This window comes from Gorilla gorilla, chromosome 19, assembly GCF_029281585.2.
Source record: "Gorilla gorilla gorilla isolate KB3781 chromosome 19, NHGRI_mGorGor1-v2.1_pri, whole genome shotgun sequence".
NCBI classification, from domain to species: Eukaryota; Metazoa; Chordata; class Mammalia; order Primates; family Hominidae; genus Gorilla; species Gorilla gorilla.
Window position 1 is genome coordinate 26,079,921 of NC_073243.2, and position 20,673 is coordinate 26,100,593.

A 20,673-nucleotide genomic window follows, 5' to 3' on the forward strand; every position below is an offset into this window, starting at 1 on the left:
CACAGTTTGAAACCTCCCTTGGAAACCACATCTTTTTTTTTTTTTGAGACGGAGTCTAACTCTGTCACCCAGGCTGGAGTGCAGTGGCGCGATCTTGGCTCACTGCAAGCTCCGCCTCCCGGGTCCATGCCATTCTCCTGCCTCAGCCTCCCAAGTAGCTGGGACTACAGGCACCCGCCACCATGCCCGGCTAATTTTTGTGTATTTTTAGTAGAGACGGGGTTTCACGGTGTTAGCCAGGATGGTTTCGATCTCCTGACCTCGTGATCCGCCCACCTCAGCCTCCCAAAGTGCTGGGATTACAGGCGTGAGCCACCACGCCTGGCCGGAAACCACATCTTTAAAGGGAAGTAAAATGATTCGCCCAAGGCCGTGGGGTGGAGGAGGGTTGGGCAGCCCCATAAGTGAGCAACGTCCTGAACAGCAGGTCTCAGCACACACGAATCTGTCACTCTGGGCCATCCCTGAAATGTGTCAGGGGATGGAGATTCAGTAAAGAATACAATAAAGAACATATTAAAACTTCTAAAGTTTCTTTGAACCAGGACAAAACTCTAGCATTCTGGAGCAGCATTCAGTCTCATATCTACTGAAAAATCCTAATGTTGTACATTGCCATTAGAATTGGTCATAATGCATCAGGGCCTCACCCTCTGTAATGTGCTGGCTACCTGCATCGTGACTGACGCTTTATTTAGTCATCACTTGCATAGTGCTGAACAAATATTAATCCACCTAATCTGGGCAACATCCTTATGACGTAGTGGCTATTATTAGCACCATCTCCATTTTACATATTTGGAGTAATGGGGCACGGAGAGGTGAAGTAACTTGCCCCAAGTCACATTGCTAGAAAGGAATAAAACTGGATTCAAGCCAGAGTCTAGGTATGGCCCATGCTCTTCAACGCCGGGCTATTGAACTTCTGTTCAATGAGGGAAGGCTGTTCAGGGCACGGAGTCTCACACTGGGGACTCTGTGTTGTTTGGGTACTTGTCTTGGCTCCCCAAATGGATTTCAGCCGGTAATAATCATAACCATGATAATCTATACTGTGGCCGGGGTGGTCTCTTGGAAACACAGGTCCAATTATGTTAAGCCCCTACCTCTGCTTATATCTCTTCAATGGATTCCTTTTTTCTGTTTTTTTTTTTTTTTTTTTTGAGACAGAGTCTCGCTCTGTCACCCAGGCTGGAGTGCAGTGGTGCGATCTCGGCTCACTGCAAGCTCCACCTCCCAGGTTCACGCCATTCTCCTGCCTCAGCCTCCCAAGTAGCTGGGATTACAGGCGCCTGCCACTGCGCCAGGCTAATTTTTTGTATTTTTAGTAGAGACGGGGTTTCACTGTGGTCTTGATCTCCTGACCTCGTGATCCGCCCACCTCGGCCTCCCAAAGTGCTGGGATTACAGGTGTGAGCCACAGCGCCCAGCCCTCAGTGGATTCTTACTGTTCTTCAAGTAATGACCAAAATCCTTCAGAGGGCCCTCGAGGCCCTGCCAGATCTGGCCTCTGTCTACCACAGAGCCCTAACCCTCACCGACATTTGCTCTCTGCCCTTCAATCTCCCTGTCGTCTTTTATTTCCTGTTATCCCAGGACCTTTGCCCAAGCCATTGCCTCTCCCTGAAAGACTTTCCATTCACCTCCCACTCTTCCTTTGGCATTCAGCCTAACATCACCTCCTCCAGGAAGCTTTCCCTGACTCCATCTTCTGAGTCAGTTTCTCTATTGAATATTCTTGTGGCAGGATGCTCCTCTCCTTCCTAGAGCAGACCTGACTTTGTTATTGTACTTCTGTAAGTGTGAATCTTTGGTGAGTGTCTGTCTTTCTCACCTGATGGTAAACTCCCTGAGAGTAGAGCCCCCATGTCATGTGTCTTTTTTTTTTTTTTTTAATTGAGACAGGTCTCACTCTGCCGCCCAGGTTGGAATGCAGTGGTGCAGTCTCTGCTCACTGCAGCCTGTGCCTCCTGGGCTCCAGCAATCCTTCTGCCTCAACCTCCTGAATAGCTGGGATTACAGGTGTGCATCACCATGCGTGGCTAATTTTTTGTATTTTTGGTGGAGATGGGGTTTCACCATGTTGCCAAGGCTGGTCTTGAACTCCTGACCTCAAGTGATCTGCCCGCCTCAGCCTCCCAAAGTGCTGGGATTACAGGCATGAGTCACTGTGCCTGGTCCATGTGTCTCATTTCTTATCCCCAGTGTCTTGCACAGTGCCTGACACATTCCAACGTACCAGCACACAAATCAGGGACCCTTTTTGCTCTGAAGTTTCCTGATGCAAAGTGTGAGTTGACCCCCATCACTACCACTTTGAGAGACACCAAGGTACTTCACATTTGGACTTTGGGTCAGTTAACTCATCCCAGATTATGTGTTTTGTATGCTTGACATCTGGTGTAAGAACCACATCAATTGTACAGCCTTTCCCTGCCTTATCTCTTTTCGATCCTTGCAGCAATAAGGGCCGGAAATATTCTCTTCATCTTACAGATGAGAATCCTGAGGCTCAGAGTGTGCAACCTGGCCAAAAACACCCAGCTAACAAGTGCTGAAGATCAGAGTGGGACTGACTTCTCATCTCTTTCTACATCATTTCCTAGGTATGGGCTTACCTTACTCTACTGAGACCTCTTCAATTTGCTTCTCTTTTCTCTGAGTTCTGAGAGTGAGGTGTAATCCCCCACAAAAGACGCAATTATTATTTCCTTCTTTCAACTCAGCAACGACCTTTGCTCTTACTTCTGGTAAGGGAGTAAGAAACGGGAGTGCCTGGATACACCTGCGTGCAGGTTGGGCCCACCTGGGGAGGAGGGTATGGCTGCCCAATGGACCGTGGCTCTGACTTCAGTCCCCTGGAGACAGCTGTCCCTCTCTAATTCAGGGTTGTAAGGACCAGACCACTCTATCTCTGGGACTCTGTCTTGATGTGAAAAAATCTTACAACTCTCTGCCTCTTTGGTTGCACGCGATAGACTGAGCTGTGACATGCAACTCAGCAGATGAAATCCATGAAGCCAAACTCTCTTGACTTCTGGGTCTTGGAGACTGGCTGGGCACATGTGTTGGCTGCGTGTGAGTGTGAGTGAGGGTGGGGTGGGAATACTGCAGAGAGAGGAGGTGTGTGCACTGAGTGGGCATGGAGGCGAGTAGTCCCTACCCCGCTTCATGTATCCCATCTGGGCAGGTGCAGGGAGGAAGTGAATGAGAGGGGCCGTTCTGGGTGGTTCTGGTCTGTTTGCTTTTACCGTGGCCCAGTTCACACCCCTTCATGCATGCAAGGGCACAAGAGTCATTGGGGAACTTTCCGTCCTCTCCTGTGCTAAAGACTTTTCTCCCCAGCAGAGATTCTTCCCAACAGATAACCCAGATGGGGTCTTTTTGTCCCCAAGTTCCGAGGTAAAGGGATAACTTCCCATTGTGCCCAGAAGCCAGGATCGTTCGTGGTATATCAGGGGTGGAAGGGGCTGTTGAGACTCTCTTTCCAGCCTCTGCGAGGAAAAGGGCCCGGACGAGAAAACACCTGCCCCACATCCTCTTGGCTGGCCACCCCAGCAGGACCTGAGGCCAGGGCCACAGGATCCCCAGTCAGGGTGCAGTGTCTGGCTATTTGCTTATGCAGCCTCAGGAGGCCTGGTCTTGCCCCTGCTTGTCCAAGCCTCTCTGGCCACCCTGCCAGGTAGGTCTTGTGTGCACTCACCTGGTCCCGGCATGGCTTGCTAGGTGGAAGCTGCAACGTGTTGCTGCCCAAGAGCCCCAGGTTCACAGACATGTCTGCATACAGCACCTGCGTCTCTTCTCCTCTTCCCATGGCCAAACTACAGGTCCAGTTTTTCAGGAGACACCTCAATGTTGAGGGAATACCAGATGATCCAGAGCAGTAGGCTGAGAGCCAGGATCAGGGCACCTGTGTAGATGAAGAAGTCCCAGGAACTCAGGGGGGCCAAGATCCCCAGCAGCAAAAGGACCAGGCCGACCGCGTCCAGCAGGAGGGCGAAGATGAGGAAGAGCGCACAGCGCCCTGGATGGCATCTTCCCCACAGACTCCCCAGGAGCATTGCCCAGGAGGAGCGGGAGGAGCCCAGCTGCACTCCCGGGGGTGATTTGCATGGGAGGGTGGCGGTCCTGCCTGCTGCTGCCTTCTCTGCCTGCTGGGTGTGAGCAAATGAGCGAGCCGGCGCGTCTTGGAGCCACAGGGAAGTACACGTGGGTCTACCTTTATGAGCACGGCAGCCAGTGGGGCAGGATATTTCTTAACTGTTTCATGGCTCAGGAATGATCTGGACCCAAACAGTCTGACATCACTGTTAATTGGGCTGCTCATCACTGGGACCTACAATCCACGTGGCAGAGGAGTCAGGGTGCCCTTGGATGCATCTGCCAAGTTGGCGGTCCTGTGATTCTGGGGGAGGGGCTGTTCTGTGCCTTGTTCTCTAATCCCTGGGAGCCAGAGAGCCTGAGTGCCCTGTTTCTGAGACACAGCTGCTTCATCTAGTATAGTGGGGTGGAGTGGTGGAGTTTCCATTCCTCTTCACCTCTCTGCCCTACTCTCTTCCTTGGGGGAAAAGGTTTTATGTAAAGGACATAGACAAGAGTTTGGAAGATCAATCGATTTTGAAGTGTTGCTGTAAGAATTGGTCCATGTTAGCAAGAGAAGTTTTGCCTTCTTGTAGAGCCTTCACTCTGCAGACGGAAGGATCTGAGCTCCCTAGGATAATGGACAGTAAGGATAAGGGCGGGAAAGGGGTAGAGATGGAAAAGACAGAGGGGACAGAGAGAAGACAACAGGGTGAGAAGAAGCTTCTGGCCTCTTCCTGCAGTGGATTCTATGTGGACCAAAGGGCAATTCCCAGGCAAAAGTCAAGGGATGTTTCCGGGGCCTGTTGCCTCTGTGTTTTCTACATGAACTTATTTTATGTTCATTTTCTTTCTCATAATAGATGACCCTGTAAGCCCTTCCAGACACTGCCTGCGTCCCTTCTACATTGATGGGAGCAATCTTATCCCTGTGGCCACTCACGGGGGGTGTGGGGGTGAACATCAAATGAGGAAAATGCAGCGGCAGTCCTTGGCAGGGCTGCAGACAGCCACCCCTCTGTCCCTGATTCACAGGGAGGCTAGAACAGGGCACCAAACCTTTCTGGGCCTCAGTTTCCCCAGATAAATGAAGAAAATAATTTCCACTCTCACTTTTGCTTTCCCCAGAGGGTGAGAATAAGTAGGTGGATCTGATTTCCTTTCTTTTTGAGACAGAGTATCATTCTTGTTGCCCAGGCTGGAGTGCAATGGTGCGCTCTTGGCTCACTGCAACTTCTGCCTCCCAAGTTCAAGCAATTTTCCCACCTCAGCCTCTGGAATAGCTGGGATTACAGGTGCCCACGACCATGCCTGGCTAATTTTTGTATTTGTATTAGAGATGGGGTTTCAAACTCTACTTCGCCAGGCTGGTCTCGAATTCTGACCTCAGGTGATCCGCCCGCCTCTGCCTCCCAAAGTGCTGGGATTACAGGCATGAGCCACTGTGCCCGGCCTTCATTTTTCTATGTGTAAAATAAGCCAGGATGAGAAAGAAACTTTCAGAAAATATTTTGGGGAAGGTGTCAGGGGATGACCTAAACCATAGCTCTTAGGATCTGAAACGCCACGAGACTTGAGCCAAGCCAGGTGAACATTCTGGACATCTCAAAGTGGGAAGTAGCTGAGGCCAATCTCCGTCTCAGTACTTGCCTCCTGTCCCACTAGGTCCTCGGAAGGGGCCAGGTACCTACAGGAACACCTCGCATTGCTGAGGAAGCCATGACTCTTTCAATTTTTTGTTTCCTGTGTAGGAGACAGTCTCTTGGGAAAAACTACTGATGGACAGCAATGGCCTCTTCCCAGTGCCAGGACAAGCACTGGTGCTGTGTCTGCACAGGGCTGGGCTAATGAGTCCTGGTCTAGCCATATACAGGTTCCCAGGTCCCTTTGCAGAGTCCTGTGTGTGTGGCTCTAGTCCACCATGGACAACAATTTAGCACTAAAATTTCTGCATGCTGGAAAATCCTTTGTTTCTGGGTCAACTGGCATGGTTGGTCAATGTAGTCCCATCTAACTGGGCCGCATCATACTCTCAGTTCCGCGGTCTGCGTTCTCTCTCATAATACCTGGCCATTCTGGCAAATCACTAACCATGGCCCCACTCCAGGTGACTGGCCAGGCTGTGAAGTGCCCCTCCACCTCTGCACCTGTGTATCTTTCTTACTCTTGTTTCCCAAAGTTACCACTCCTGTGTGTTGAGGCAGCCTCGGTATTTGCACAGCTGGGAGAGACCTACTGGGACGTTTGATGCAAAGCCAGGTGAGTCTAGAGCCCTGGAGTGGGGCAGGCTAGAAAGAAAAGAAGGGAGATGAAAGTGAGTAAGGAGGGTGGCTCCAAGTGTGGGAACCAGAAACTGCCTGGGCGGAGGCAGGCGTGGACGAGGGGCAGGTGATCAGAGAGCAGTTTGCTGCACCCCCGTTAGCAAGAAGAACACCACCACCCTCTTCTTCTCACGGAGATCCTTTGTGACTTCCTCACTTGCCAAGGCTGGATCCACAGCTGGAAATAGCTGCATGCTTTGCCAGGGCTGCTGTAACAAAGCGCCACAGCCAGGGTGGCTTGAACAATAGAAATGTGTCATCTCCCAGTTCTGGATCCTGGAAGTCTTGAGATCAAGGTGTCTCCAGGGTTGGTTCCCTTGAGGGCTGCGAGGGAGAATGGGGTCCAGGCCTTGGCCCTAGCTCTGGGTGGTTTGCTGGCCATCTGTGACGTTCATTGCCTTGTAGATGCACCACTTTGATCTCCGCCTTTATCTTCACATGGCGTTCTCCCTGTGCGCATGTGCGCATGTCTGTGTCCACATCTCCCCTGTTATAAGAAGCACTATCCTGCTCCAGTATGAACTCATCCTAACTAATTAGATCTGCAAAGATCCTACTTCGAAATAAAGTCCCATTCTGAGTTACGGGGGTTAGGATTTCAGCATATGAACTGGGAGGACAGAATTCAACCACAGCCCATAGCAATAGCTAAAAGGTTTGTTTGTTTATTTGGACATCCTTTGATTTCTAGCTGTAGTATAGATAGAAAATTTAGACTCTCAAGCCAAGTTTTCAGAAAAAACATAATTGCAAAGTCAGCACCCCATTGAAGGTGGCCCTCCATGCCAGCAGGCACTGCTTCAACCCCTCCCTGTCTCTCCTGGGGACACGGAGATGCTGTTGGCTATGTCTGTGTCCCTGGGCGAGAGGCTGAGAAGGTGGGGTCTTCTCACCCTGCTTGGGTTCTGGCTGCTGTCCCCTCTATTCACCAAGCCAAGGTGCTCATTCTCCATGAGTGGGTAACCCTAAGTGACCCCTACACATTTTGAAGTTTGAGCTGAAGTGGGATTTAAATTAAACCAATATTATTAGCACCTACTATGGGTCAGGCAGCAGGATCAAGATCAAGTATGATCTTGACCTTGACCTAACATCACAGACATAAGATGCTAAGAGTGGAGGCAATAATTAACACATGAATGGTATAATTTCAGATTATATTGCAATTTAATAATTTCAGAAAAAATTGCAAAAACAGGGAAGTATAAGACAGTAGGCATCTGTTACACTCCTCTGGACATTTGCTTTCTGAACCATAACATGGTGTGGAAGGCACAGGTGGACGCCTAGCCCCTGGCCTGCAACTTCCAATTTGGTCACTGAGGGCCCCTCTGCCTCTCTCCTTCTGCGATTTTGCTGGGCTGTTGGGGCTGCCGCCACCCCTGTGCCTCTGAGAGGTTTGTCTTTCTGCTGCTGTCTCACAGCTCCGCCTCTTCTCGGCAACTGAGACCTTGTCACTCCCTTGGCAAAGTCATCATGATTTGTCATCTGTGATGTCACCAGATGACAGCCTCTCCATGACCTGGATCCTAAAGGGCAGGCAACTGACACCAGGATGGACTAGCCAGGTGCTCAGCTGACCCAGCGTCACAGATCCCAGACCTGACTCCATGAATGACAAAGGCCCAGTCACATCCTGGGTGGCAGGCTCAGATGTTGGGCGGGTCTAGCCATGCCGGCCTGTTCATTAGGTCTGCTTACCTTTTCATGGTGCAGAACTTAGTAGAGTGCCTGGCTGTGCCACTCACTTGCTGTGTGACCTTGAGCAAGTCACTTACCCTCTCTGAGCCTCAATTTCCTCACAGGATTACTGTGAGGCGTAAGTGAGTGCATGGGTGTGAAGTGTTTAGAACCCGCACTCTGTAAACAGGGACAAGTGTTACTGTTGTGGTTGCCGCTGGGAATCTTTACATTTCTGCCATGATGCTTATGTAAGGAAAACCCCAGGTTGGAAGGCATCCATCCATGACTCTCTGGCACTATCATTTTCTCCCCTTTACCAACCTGGGCTTCACTTGGTAGCAGCTGCCCGGCCCTTGGCCCCCCCATACTACCCTCACTAAATCTATTAGGACGTGCAGTGCTGTCTCACCATTCTTCGATGGGTACAAATCCTTTATTTTCATGAACTCCTCTTCCCAGACCCATTTTATCTTTCAGATCCCTTACCTCTACCAAAGTGGCTCTTTATCTTCACCATCCTCAAATCCCTCAACGCCCCCTAATCTCGTAATCCAGTGTTTATCAAGCTTCACTTATTGTTTAAGTTTACCATTCCCTGCAATTTGTGTCTCTTATTATAGAATATTACATTCATTTGTTAATATTATATTATTTTGTTAATTTTTAAAAATGGATTTGTTGTCTCTACTAAAAAAATACAAAAAAAATTAGCTGGGCATAGTGGCGGGTGCCTGTAGTCCCAGCTACTCGGGGGGCTGAGGCGGGAGAATGGCGTGAACCTGGGATGCGGAGCTTGCAGTGAGCCGAGATTGCGCCACTGCACTCCAGCTTGGGCGACAGAGCAAGACTCCGTCTCAAAAAAAAAAAAATGGATTTGTTAAAACTGCAATCAGTTATTGTCACCATCAGTGAAAAACTGGTGTGACTTAGACAGAAAGTACTTGGGAATAAATATACTGAACACAAAACAATTGTAATTAAATCAGACCGGGGTACTCAAACTTTTTCTGTATTGGGCCAGATAGTAAATGTTTCGGGCTTTGCAGGCAATCTTGTTGGTCTCCGTTATAGCCATTCAACACTGCCATTGTAGTGTGATATGGTTTGGCTTTGTGTCCCGACCCAAATCTCATCTCAAATTATAATCCACATAATTTTCATTATCCCCAACTGTCAAGGGAGAGACCAGGTAGAGGTAATTGGATCATTGGGGTAGTTTCCCCATGCTGTTCTTGTGATAGTGAGTTCTCACGAGATCTAAGGGGCTCATCCCCCTTTGCTGGGCACTTCTCCTTCCTGCCGCCTTGTGAAGAAGGTGCCTTGCTTCCCCTTTCCCTTCCACCATGATTGTAAGTTTCCTGAGGCCTCCCCAGCCATGCTGAGCTGTGAGTCAATTAAACCTCTTTCCTTTATAAATTACCCAGGCTTGGGTATGTCTTTATAGCAGTATGAAAACAGACTACTGCATGGTGAAAGAGCCAGAGATGATATGTAAATGAATGAGTGTGGCTGCATTCCAATAAAACTTTGCTGTAATCCCAGCACTTTGGGAGGCTGAGGTGGGCAGATCACCTGAGGTCAGGAGTTTGAAACCAGCCTGTCCAACATGGTGAAACCTTGTCTACTAAAAATACAAAAAATAACTGGGTGTGGTTGCCCATGCCTGTAGTCCCAGCTATTCAAGAGGCTGAGGCAGGAGAATCGCTTGAACCAGGGAGGTGGAGGTTGCAATAAGCCAAGATCGCACCACTGCACTACAGCCTGGATGACAGACGGAGACTCCATCTCCAACCAAACCAAACCAAATGAAACAAAACAAAACACCTTTATTTACAAAACCAGGCAGCAGGTCAGATTTGCTGATTTCCAAACTAGACATTGTTGCCTACTGAAATTGCTCTCTTTCTCAAATAAAGACCCAAGACTCACAAAGTTTAGAGAGGTACATAAAACATAATAGCACCAACCAGTGGCTTTGTCCTGGAAGTCATAGGAAAGATTGAATGAAAATTGAAATGGCTATGCCTTTTAATGTGAGCCTGTGTGCCAACTGAAATCCCTTCCCATACTGCCAGGGATATAGTGCCAGAATTTGGAAAAATGTTGACCCTGATCAATGCTCCCCAATCTTCATTTACTCCTCCTTTTTCTCAGTGTGGGACTTAGGGTCAGTATTTTCAGAAATGTATTCGCTCTTATCTTAGTGACCCCTGACAATTTTCAGAGCTCTTCATTCCTCCTCTCTTAGGCTACCACAGGGTCTTATAAGAATTCCCCAAAGTGCGCTGCCTGGACCTCTGTAATCCATGCTCGAGGACCCTCCCTCCAGCTCAGGAAACTCTAGCCCTCTTTTCTGGTTTTCCTATCTTATTCCCCACTGGGCTGACCTAAACCTTCATGACTCCTGTCCAGATCTCAAAAGCATCCTCCCATTACCACCTCCTTGCTGCTCATCACCTTCCTTCTCTGCAGGTTGGTAACCTTGCCCCCTTTCAGCAGATAATAATAGTATTTCCATGCATTTGTGTTGCACTTTATGTACAATGGACATCAATCTACATCCAGCATCTCCTTGTCCTCCCTGCAGCCCTGTTCCTCTTGCAGAGTTGAAAGCCGTTAAGAGAGTTGCCTAGGTTCAGCCAGCAAGTAGGTAACAGAGCTGCAATTAGAACCTGGTCTTGTCGTCTAATGGGCATTAAATACAAATACCACTCTTCTCCCTTTCCTGTTCCCCACCCTTGTGTCAGTTGTTTCCCAAATCCTCAGATAATCAAGTTAGTTTCTTTCTTATTCCCATTTAATTAATTTTTTTTTTTTTTTGAGACGGAGTCTCACTCTATTGCCCAGGCCAGGCTGGAGTGCAGTAGCACGATCTTGGCTCACTGCAACCTCCGCCTCTTGGGTTCAAGAGATTCTCCTGCCTCAGCCTCCCGAGTAGCTGGGATTACAGGCACACGCCACCACACCTGGCTAATTTTTGTATTTTTAGTAGAGATAGGATTTCACCATATTGGTCAGGCTGGTCTCAAACACCCGACTTCAGTTGAGTCACCTGCCTCGGCCTCCTAAAGTGCTGAGATTAAGGCATGAGCCACTGTGCCTGGCCTTTAATTAAGTTTTTAATTAAAAATTATTTATTTTCATTGTAGAAAATGTATGTGACTAACAATTTGCTGCCTTAACCATTTTTAAGTGTACAGTTCAGTGGCATTAAGTGCATTCGCATTGTGCCACTATCGCCACCATCCACCTCCAGAACATTTTTATTGTCCTGAAATGAAGCTCTGTGCGCATTACATACTAACCCCCCAGACTGCCTTGCCATAAGCCCCTGCAACCACCATTCTGCTTTCTGTCTCTGTGAATTTGACTACTCTACCTACCTCATGTAATTGAAATCATACTATACTTGTCCTTTGGTAACTGGCTTCTTTTTCTTAGCATAGAATCCTCAAGGTTCATCCATGTTGTAGCATGTGTCAGAATGTTCTTCCTTTTAAGGCTAAATAACACTCCATTGCGTGTATTTACCACATTTTATGTATCCATTCACCTGTGGATGGACACTAGGGTTGCTTCCACCTCTTGGCTATTGTGAATGATGCTGCTATAACCATGGGTATAAAAATATCCATTTGAATCCGAGCTTTTGATTCCTTTTAGTATGAGTGTATATACCCAGAAGTAGAATTTCTGGATCATATGGTAATTCTATGTTTAATTTTTTTTTTTTTTTTTTTTTGAGGCGGACTCTCGCTCTGTTTCCCAGGCTGGAGTGCACTGGTGCTATCTCGGTTCACTGCAACTTCTGCCGCCTGGGTTCAAGTGATTCTCCTGCCTCAGCCTCCTGAGTAGCTGGGATCACAGGTGTGTGCCACCAGGCCCAGCTAATTTTTGTATTTGTAGTAGAGACAGGGTTTCACCATGTTAGCCAGGATGGTCTTGAACTCCTGACCTCAGGTGATCTGCCTGCCTCGGCCTCCCAAAGTTCTGGGATTCGAGGCGTGAGCCACACCGTGCCCAGCCTATGTTTAATTTTTGGAGGAACCCATTCTCATGTGAGGATCCCATTCACTTTCCACAGTGGCTGCACCATTTTACAATCCCATCAGTGATCTAGGAGGGTTCTAGTCTCTTTATATCCTCACCAAAATTGGTGTTTTCGGTTTTCTTGATAATAGTTATCTTATCCTAAAGTGAAAACTGGATTCCTATTTACTTTTATACGAGTCCTCATTACATTGATTCAAGTAGTTTGTTTAGTTTTCTGCCCCCCTCATGAGGCTGGGTATCCCTTTCAGTGTAAGCATCCCTGCCTTCTCCTTGGTAGCCCAGCACCTGGTGTTCACTGAATAGATGCATTCTTTATAATTCCTGGGACATTCCCAGTTTATTGGAAAAGCTGAGGCTGCTTCGCCAAATCTCCCCAACTCTACTCAGCTCTACTCAAAGTGCCTCTGTGTTGTTCCTCTCTTCCTTCCTCCCATTTCTGGGGAGGTAGTCTCCCAGCTACCTCCCATCAAAGCAAATTGCTTCCACGATAATACCTTGAAGTCCCATGATGCCGGGGAATCCAGCGCTTCAGTGGTCTACTGTGAATGTGGGTCCCTTCCACACCAGTTTATTTTTGCTGCCTGTTTCTGCTGACACTCAGCTCCAAGTTCATTGCTGGGCACGTTGTACAAGGTGTTGAGATGGAAATCCTGAGGCATCACCACCACGAGAGCAGCTGGGTTAGGCGTTAAAGCCGATCTTTCTGTCACCATTTTCTGGCATCACTGGATTGTCCCAGGAGCAATCAGGTGCAAAGCCTGCTTGCAAAGTTCCAGGGTTAAGCTGCCAGAGGTCTTGGCTGCCACCCCCTTCCTCCCGCAGCCAGGCCCAGTGCCAAGTTCCACAGGCCCTGCCCAGGCAGCTCCACCCAGAGCTTCAGAGCCAGAGCTTCAGGCCTAACTGCCTCTCTAGCCATGACCTCCTACTGGAGCTGGGGTCCAGCACTCCTAAGCTGCCAAGATGTCTTTAAAGATGTGCAAAGCCAGGTATAAGGGAGCAAGAGGAATATGGTGCCTGCCTTCAGGGAGCTTAAAGTGGGGAGAAGCTTTGGGAGGCTGAGGCGGGTGGATCATGAGGTCAGGAGATCGAGACCATCCTGGCTAACATGGTGAAACCCCCGTCTCCACTAAAAAATACAAAAAATTAGCCAGACGTGGTGGGAGCCACCTGTAGTCCCAGCTACTTGGGAGGCTGAGGCAGGAGAATGGCGTGAACCCAGGAGACAGAGCTTGCAGTGAGCTGAGATCATGCCACTGCACTCCAGCCTGGGCGACAGAGCAAGACTCTGTCTCAAAAAAAAAAAAAAAAAAAAAAATGGGGAGAGGGAGGAAGAGGAAAGACAGTGGAAAAGCAGACATGAACTAATCATGTAAATTAACATGTAAATATGACAGAGATGAGAGATCAGCAGTCAGAGGTGAAGGACCATGATCTATGAGAATGTGATAAAGAGGGCGCTGACCAAGGCTTCCCCGAGGCTCTGCTGTTGGAACTGAGATTCAAAGGATGGGCAGGCGAGGCCAGGGAAAGGGGCGTGAAGAGGCTTCCAGGTAAGGCAGGAGTGTATGAAAGCACTGATGGTGGTAGATGGCCCTGCCATGTGGCTGGGACAGAGAGGAGGAAGGGGCAAAGAATCGTGCTGACATCTTTCTTCTAGGAGTGTTGGGAAGCTGTTAGAGAGTTTTAATCAGTAGGGGATGTGATCCCTATTTTATTTTTTATTTTTTAAATCTTTTAAAAAAATTTTTATTTGGCTAGGCGCAGTGGCTCATGCCTGTAATCCCAGCACTTTGGGAGGCCGAGGCGGGCAGATCAAGAGGTCAGGAGATCAAGACCAGCCTGACCAACATGGTGAAACCCCGTCTCTACTAAAAATACAAAAACTAGCCAGGCGTGGTGGTGCATGCCTGTAATCCCAGCTACTCGGGTGGCTGAGGCAGGAGAACCGCTTGAACCTGGGAGGCAGAGGTTGTGGTGAGCTGAGATCGCGCCACTGCACTCCAGCCTGGGTGACAGAGCAAGATTCCATTTAAAAAAAAAAAAAATTTTTTTTAATTTTACTTTAAGTTCCGGGATACATTTGACCCAGAAATCCCATTACTGAGTATACACCCAAAGGATTATAAATCATTCTACTATAAAGACACATGCACACGTATGTTTATTGCAGCACTATTTACAATAGCAAAGACTTGGAACCCACCCAAGCAATCCATATTTTTTTAAGGAGGCTGCTGTACAGAGAACAGATTGGAAGGGGCTGAGATCAGAGGGGAGTGTGGCAAACAGCAAGCACAGTTGCAGCTGAGCTGATAGGAGGAAGGTGAGGACAGTAAAGACACCTCTCTTTCCACAGAGGTGGATCAATTTGAGAGCCTGCAGGGGAGTGAAGTCAACAGAACACCGTGGTGGAGGCAATGTGGGATGAGGGAAAGGGAAGGGGTTATTGTGGACTACCAGCTTTCTGTTTTGCAAAGCTGGGTGCTAATGGTGCCTCCTGAGACACTTATCGTTATATCTACCCTCTTAATAAAGTTTTAAGCACACAATACACCGTGCTGTACAGCATATTTCTAGAATTTATTCATTTTGTAGAACTACAACTTCACTGTATTTTGATTTCCAAACTTGATTTAAACGCTACTAGACATCATAAGAAATTAGAAAAAAACAAAACAGAACACCCTTCAGCCATGTGAACCAAAGAGATCGGGAAGAACAACCAAATGAGAGGCATCACCCAACAGGGCTGTGAGTCAGACCAACATGGTGGACTGACAAGGCTCATCCGGCAGCGTGGAGAGGAGAGAGGGGAGGTAGAAAGAGGTGAGACGTGGTCTCCAACTCACACTGCTTGCCTTCTCTCTGCAGGGAGCCCCTCTGCCCTTGTTTTCCCCTTCCCTCTTCTGGAATGTTCTATCCGAGATCTTCACGTGGCTGCCTCCTCTTCATTCAGGTCTGAGCACAAATGCTCCCTCTCCAGAGAGGCCTCCTACAGCCAGAATCTTAAGTAGCCCCCACTCGTCTCTCTCCTTCACCCAGTTTCTCGGCTTCACAGTCCTCATCACTCTCCGACAGCATCTTCCTCATTTGATGGTGTCCTTGTTTGTGGCCTGTCTGCTCCTGGCAGGGGGAAGTTCTAGAATGCAGGAACTTTTGTCTGTTTTGTTCACACCCTTCCTCTCCCCAGGGCCCAGCTCAGCATTGAGGCCATGTGCTCCGGTGCTCCATAGCTACTCACTGAGTGGATGAATGGAACAGTGTGGTCTTTCAGAGGCCTTATGGGAGAAAGCTTTGTAAGCCATCCCATGCCTTTCCCACATCGGCATCAGCCTCAAGCCCTGGCCACCCCTTCCTCCTCCAGATTGAGCAGCCACTCCTCATTCTCCAGCAGCTCACGTGGGCTCCACCCACGCCTACCTTGGCCTGTCTCTTCTCACACACACAGGCTCTCCCAGGGGCCAGTCCCGCTCCCTTTCATCTGTTTGTTGGGGTGAACCTGAAAGCAGCTGCTCTGGCCTTGACCATGGGTCATGCCTGGTGCCAGTTGCTAGTCTGGTTTCCCTGCCTGTCCCAGAAAGCAGCCACACCCTCTCCCCTGAGGGATGGCAATTCCTGCAGGCACATTCCACTGGCCTCTTCTTCCCTCTTGCCCGTGCATAGGCACCAGGGGAGTTTGGCAATTGCTCCCAGAATTATTTACTTGAAGTTCTTACCTGACTTTTGTGAGGTTCTTACTTGGATTCTGAGCAAAATTCTAAGTAAAAATGTGCATGTGCAAATTAGTCTCGGTCTTAAGAGGATCTCTAATAATTACAGTAATGTTACGGGTAAGACCCTGCACTTGGTTGCCAAAATGTTGTAGCCTTTGTTTGAAATCAGATATCTATGTCCTACCCGAAAGAATCTATATATGGTTTTACATGTTCAAATGTAAAGCTATTTTTATCGATGATTTGGGAATTCTTGCATTATGGTCGTAGCCTGAAATTCTCTCTTCTTGTGACAAAGATAATAACAATATCTGCATTTTACTGAATGCCTACTGTTTTAGTTAGTTCAGGCTGCTGTTACAAAGTGCTATGGACTGAGTGGCTTATATTATGGGCAACAGTCATCTATTTCTCACATTTCTGGAGGCTGGAAGTTCAAAATCAGGGAGCCAGCTTGGCTGGAGTTTGGTGAGGGCCCTCTTCCAGGTTGTAGTAAGTTACTCAGGGTCAAACAGCTGGGAAGCCCAGAGGGGGTGTGAGACCTGGTGGGCCGCCTCCAGAGTCCACTCTTTTTATTTTTTTGAGGCAGAGTCTCACTCTGTTGCCCAAGCTGGAGTGCGGTGGTGTGATCTCAGCTCACTGCAACCTCTGCCTCCCAGGTTCAAGTGATTCTCCTGCCTCAGCCTCCCGAGTAGCTGGGATTACAGAGGCACACCACCACACCCAGCTAATTTTTGTATTTTTAGTAGAGATGGGGTTTCACCATGTTGGCCAGGATGGTGTCAATCTCCTGACCTCGTGATCCACCAGCCTCGGCCTCCTAAAGTGCTGGGATTACAGGTGTAAGCCACCACGCCTGGCCCAGAGTCAACTCTTAAACATACATGATGCTGTATATTCGGTAAGGTTAGGTAATCTTAATTTTGACAACTGCAGAGATTGAGACCTGGAAGAGAGAGAGAGAGCGGTGTCTCCTCCAATACAATTCCTCCTCACCACCCTCTTTCACCCACCCCTGCCTCAGCTCTTAGAAGGGGTGGGCCAGCCTAAGAGGCCACTGAGAAAGCTGGGTGCCGTGTGTGAACCCCACTCTTCCCTGTCCACCACCTGGATGTCTAGTGTGAGAAAGTTCCTGCAGCCTCAGAGATAGGAGGGGAAGAGGACTGGAACCATCAAAGTCATGATGCTTTGACTTTTTTCTCTATTTTCTCTTTCCTTAGAGACTGGAGGAATGCTTTGAAATAGATGACAGCCAAATATAAAATGTGATTGATTCAGAACTTACTTATGAGAGTCTTTGCTCTAAGTATATCAGTTCAGGACCTAATCAAATCATATTCAAAACTCAGAAGAAGAAAATAACTTCTCCCAGTCATGTCACCTAAGTAGGAATTGCAGTTGGCTGCAAGTAACAGACCAAAAATAATGGTGACTTAAATAAGATAAAATTTTATGTGTATCTTCTGTAAGAGTAGCCTGGGGTTGGGCAGTGCAGTTGCTCCCTGGATGTCTTGAAGGTCACAGGCATCTTATAACTTTCTGCTCTACCCTCCTTGACAATGGCTTTTATTCTCAAGGTCAGTTAGTGGTCCCAGGATGGCAGCTGCAGCTCCAGCCATTGGGTCTGCATCCAAAGAAGCAAGGGTGAAGGGACAGCAGCATCCGGCAGGTGAAGAGCTTGTGGCAGACGGAGAGCTTTTTTGGCCTCCAACTAAGGATTTCCAGACACATCTCATTGGTCAACTGCTGTCATGAGGGAGGCTGGGGAATCTAGGAAGGATCATACTTTAGCCGGGCATATTGCTGCCTTCAAAAAAACTAGAGGTTTTATTACCAAAGAAGATGGGGGAAAAGGATATTCAACAGGCAAGTAGTTGTCTCTGACATTTCCTCCAGAAAACCAGATTTCTTCTGGCTTGGGCAATTGGCTAAATGGTACTGAATGGTGGTGTTGTTTCCTGAGACAGGTGACACAGAAGAAGGAAGAGGAGGAATTCAGTCTGAGGCAGGTCGAGTATACGCTGCTGGAGGCATTAAGGTGAAGGTTTTTGTTGTAGGCAGAACAATGGCCCCCTAAAGATGTCCAAATCCAGGTCCCTGGAATTTATGAGTAGGTTACCATACATGGCAAAAGGGACTTTGAGTTGTGATTAAGGGGTGTTATGGGCTGAACTGCATTGCCCCCAAATTCTTATATTAAAATTTGAATCCCCAGCACCTCAGAATTGGACTGTGTTTGGAGACAGAGTGTTTAAAGAGGTCATTAGGTTAATGTTGTCATGAGGGTGGGCCCTAATCAAATCTGCCTGGTGTCCCTGTAAGAAGATGAGATTAGGGAACAGACACATACTGAGAAAGGACCACATGAACACACAGGGAGAAGACGGCCATCTGCAAGCCAAACAGAGAGCCCTCAGAAGAAACCAAACCTGCTGACTCCTTGCTCTCAGACTTCTGGCCCCCAGAACTGTGAGAAAACAAATTTCTGGTGTTTAAGCCATCCAGTCGTGGCACTTTGTTATGGCAGCCTGAGCAGACTCATAAAAGGATTTTGAGATTGGGGGATTATCCTGGGCCATCCAGGAGGGCCCAATGTAAGGTCTCAATATAAGTGCCCAATATACAGCATCACATAGGGGTCCTTATAAATGAAAGACGGAGGCAGGAGGGCCGGAGAAAAGCTGTGATGACATAAGAACACCAGCCGTTTTCTGTGGACATTGGCTACGAAGATGGAAGGGGTCTCAAACCAGGGACTGCAGGCGGCCTCCAGAAGCTGAAAAAAGCAAGGAACAGATTCTCCCCTAGAGACTCCAGAAGGACACATCCCTGCCTGCACCTGGGCTTTAGCCCTGTGAGATCCATGTTGGACTACTCACCTCCAGAACTGTGAGAAATAAATTTTTGTTGGTTTAAGCTACTAAAGTTATGGTGTTCTTTTTTATTTTATAATCACAATAGGAGGCTAACACTGTATATTCAGTAGGCATTTAGATGTATGTTTTGCAAAGTCACCAACACGCAGAGAATAACTGAAGCCATTGTCATGGACAAAATCATTCAGAGAATTATTTAGATTGAGGAAGAGACGGAATCTAGGGAAGAATCTTCCGGGAGACCAACATTCCAGGAAAGGGAAAAAATTGCACTGCTGTTTCTTTGATGGCTGGGTCTCAGGACAGAAGTGTAGCCAGATGGGGACATGTGGGGAGACACTGATCCCCCTAAGTGCCTTCCTTAGACATGACAGCTGCACAACACAATCGAAGGCTATGATGGACAGGTTTCCAAGGAAACAGCAAAAAGCAAGACCGTGAAATAGAGGTGTGAATAGAATCAAAAGGGCATTGCTTTTTATAGGCTGGGGTTCTCCTACTAACCCATAGGCAGCTCCCAGTCCCCCTCCCCCTCCATCTCCCCATTCCTTTCCTCTCACCTCCCACCCCTATGTGAACACCTATCATATCTCCATTCTAGAGAGCTGGAAAGGCAGCCTGGAGCCAGAATGACTTGGGCACACACCCTCTGTGCATTCTGTCCTCCCTCTGTCTCCATCCTAACTGATGATCTCCTTGCTTCTCTTCTCTGGGGACTCTCCTGATTGCTTTCTGAGATGAGAACTCATCTTTCTCACAGCATCCCCAGTTTTGATGTCTGGTGCATGGCAGGTACTCGGGGCCTTGAAATGCTAGGCTAACAGCTACTCTTGAGGGAGGGATCAGAGACCATGTCCGAGAAAGGGATCAGAGGAAGGGAAGGTCCCCAGGCCCTAGGGAATGAGATGGGCAAAGGCTGCCTGAATAGAATCTGCTTCCCTTCTCTTTCAGGTCTTCCTCCCATGCAACCCCACAGGAAAAGGACCATGATTGATGCTTACATTCCTTTATTGATTGAAAAAGAGCCCAACATGGTCTACATGATTATCAGAGGGGCCATTGGCCATCACTCCCCCTCCTCTTTGCAGTCACTTTGGTGGTTTTGCCAGAGAGCCCTGCTGTGCAGTGGGAGATGGTCTTATTTTGGAGGTGACCTTTACCTAAACTTCATTCTCTTTGGAATAGGAGACCTGGACTTGGAGAAGGCCTGCAATCTCTCTTTCCTGCACCTGTAGTCCACAGACGTGAGCACTGTCCCTTAGCCATAGAGGACCGCCCCCCCCCACCTCCCATGGAGACCAGGGGAAGCTGACTGCACAGAGCCAGGGCCCAGCTGGGCTGGTGGAGTGCCTGGAGCTCTGTGCAGGTCTGGATAGGAGGAAACGGCCAATAGGAACTGGACCTCCTTGCAGGTGCTAGGAGCACAGGCTCAGGGCTCTGGGGATGGGAATGAAGGTAGGACCTGGGAGGGCAATTGTCTGCCTTGGTTTCTGCAGGGCGGGGCTTCTTTCCAGGAGCTGGTGTAGTAGGGTCAAGGCCCTTCAGTGACCAAGCCCAAGGTCCTTCAGTGACTCCTCTCTAGTCTTGAGAGATAGAGGGAGGGTCTTTTGAGAAAGAAGGAACAGAGCAAGTGGCCCCTAAAGCACCTCTGCCTGTGGGAAGACCAGGTGCTCAGCAGCTCTTCTCTGGAGAAGTGGTATTTGGTCTTTTTTATTTTTTATTTTTTGAGATGGAGTCTCCATCTGTTGCCCAGGCTGGAGTGCAGTGGCACCATCTTGGCTCACTGCAGACTCTGCCTCCAGGGGTCAAGCGATTCTCCTGCTTCACCCTCCCAAGTAGCTGGGATAACAGGTGCTTGCTACCACACCCTGCTAATTTTTGTATTTTTGGTAGAGATGGGGTTTCACCATGTTGGCCAGGCTGGTCTTGAATGCCTGACCTCGAGGG

At 48.5% G+C, this 20,673-nt stretch overlaps 1 protein-coding gene across 1 annotated transcript; it reads right to left on the minus strand.

Moving 5' to 3' along the window:
• Positions 1-3,821: 3,821 nt before the first annotated feature.
• Positions 3,822-4,105, minus strand: TMEM238L (transmembrane protein 238 like). Its single transcript, XM_055367938.2, has one exon. The coding sequence runs from the start codon at positions 4,059-4,061 to the stop codon at positions 3,822-3,824; it is 240 nt and encodes a 79-aa protein (XP_055223913.1). The 5' UTR covers positions 4,062-4,105.
• Positions 4,106-20,673: the final 16,568 nt, after the last annotated feature.

Coding starts and splice junctions, on each gene's coding strand:
- TMEM238L (XM_055367938.2), bottom strand. CDS start 4,061: ATGCTCCTGGGGAGTCTGTGGGGAAGATGCCATCCAGGGCGCTGTGCG.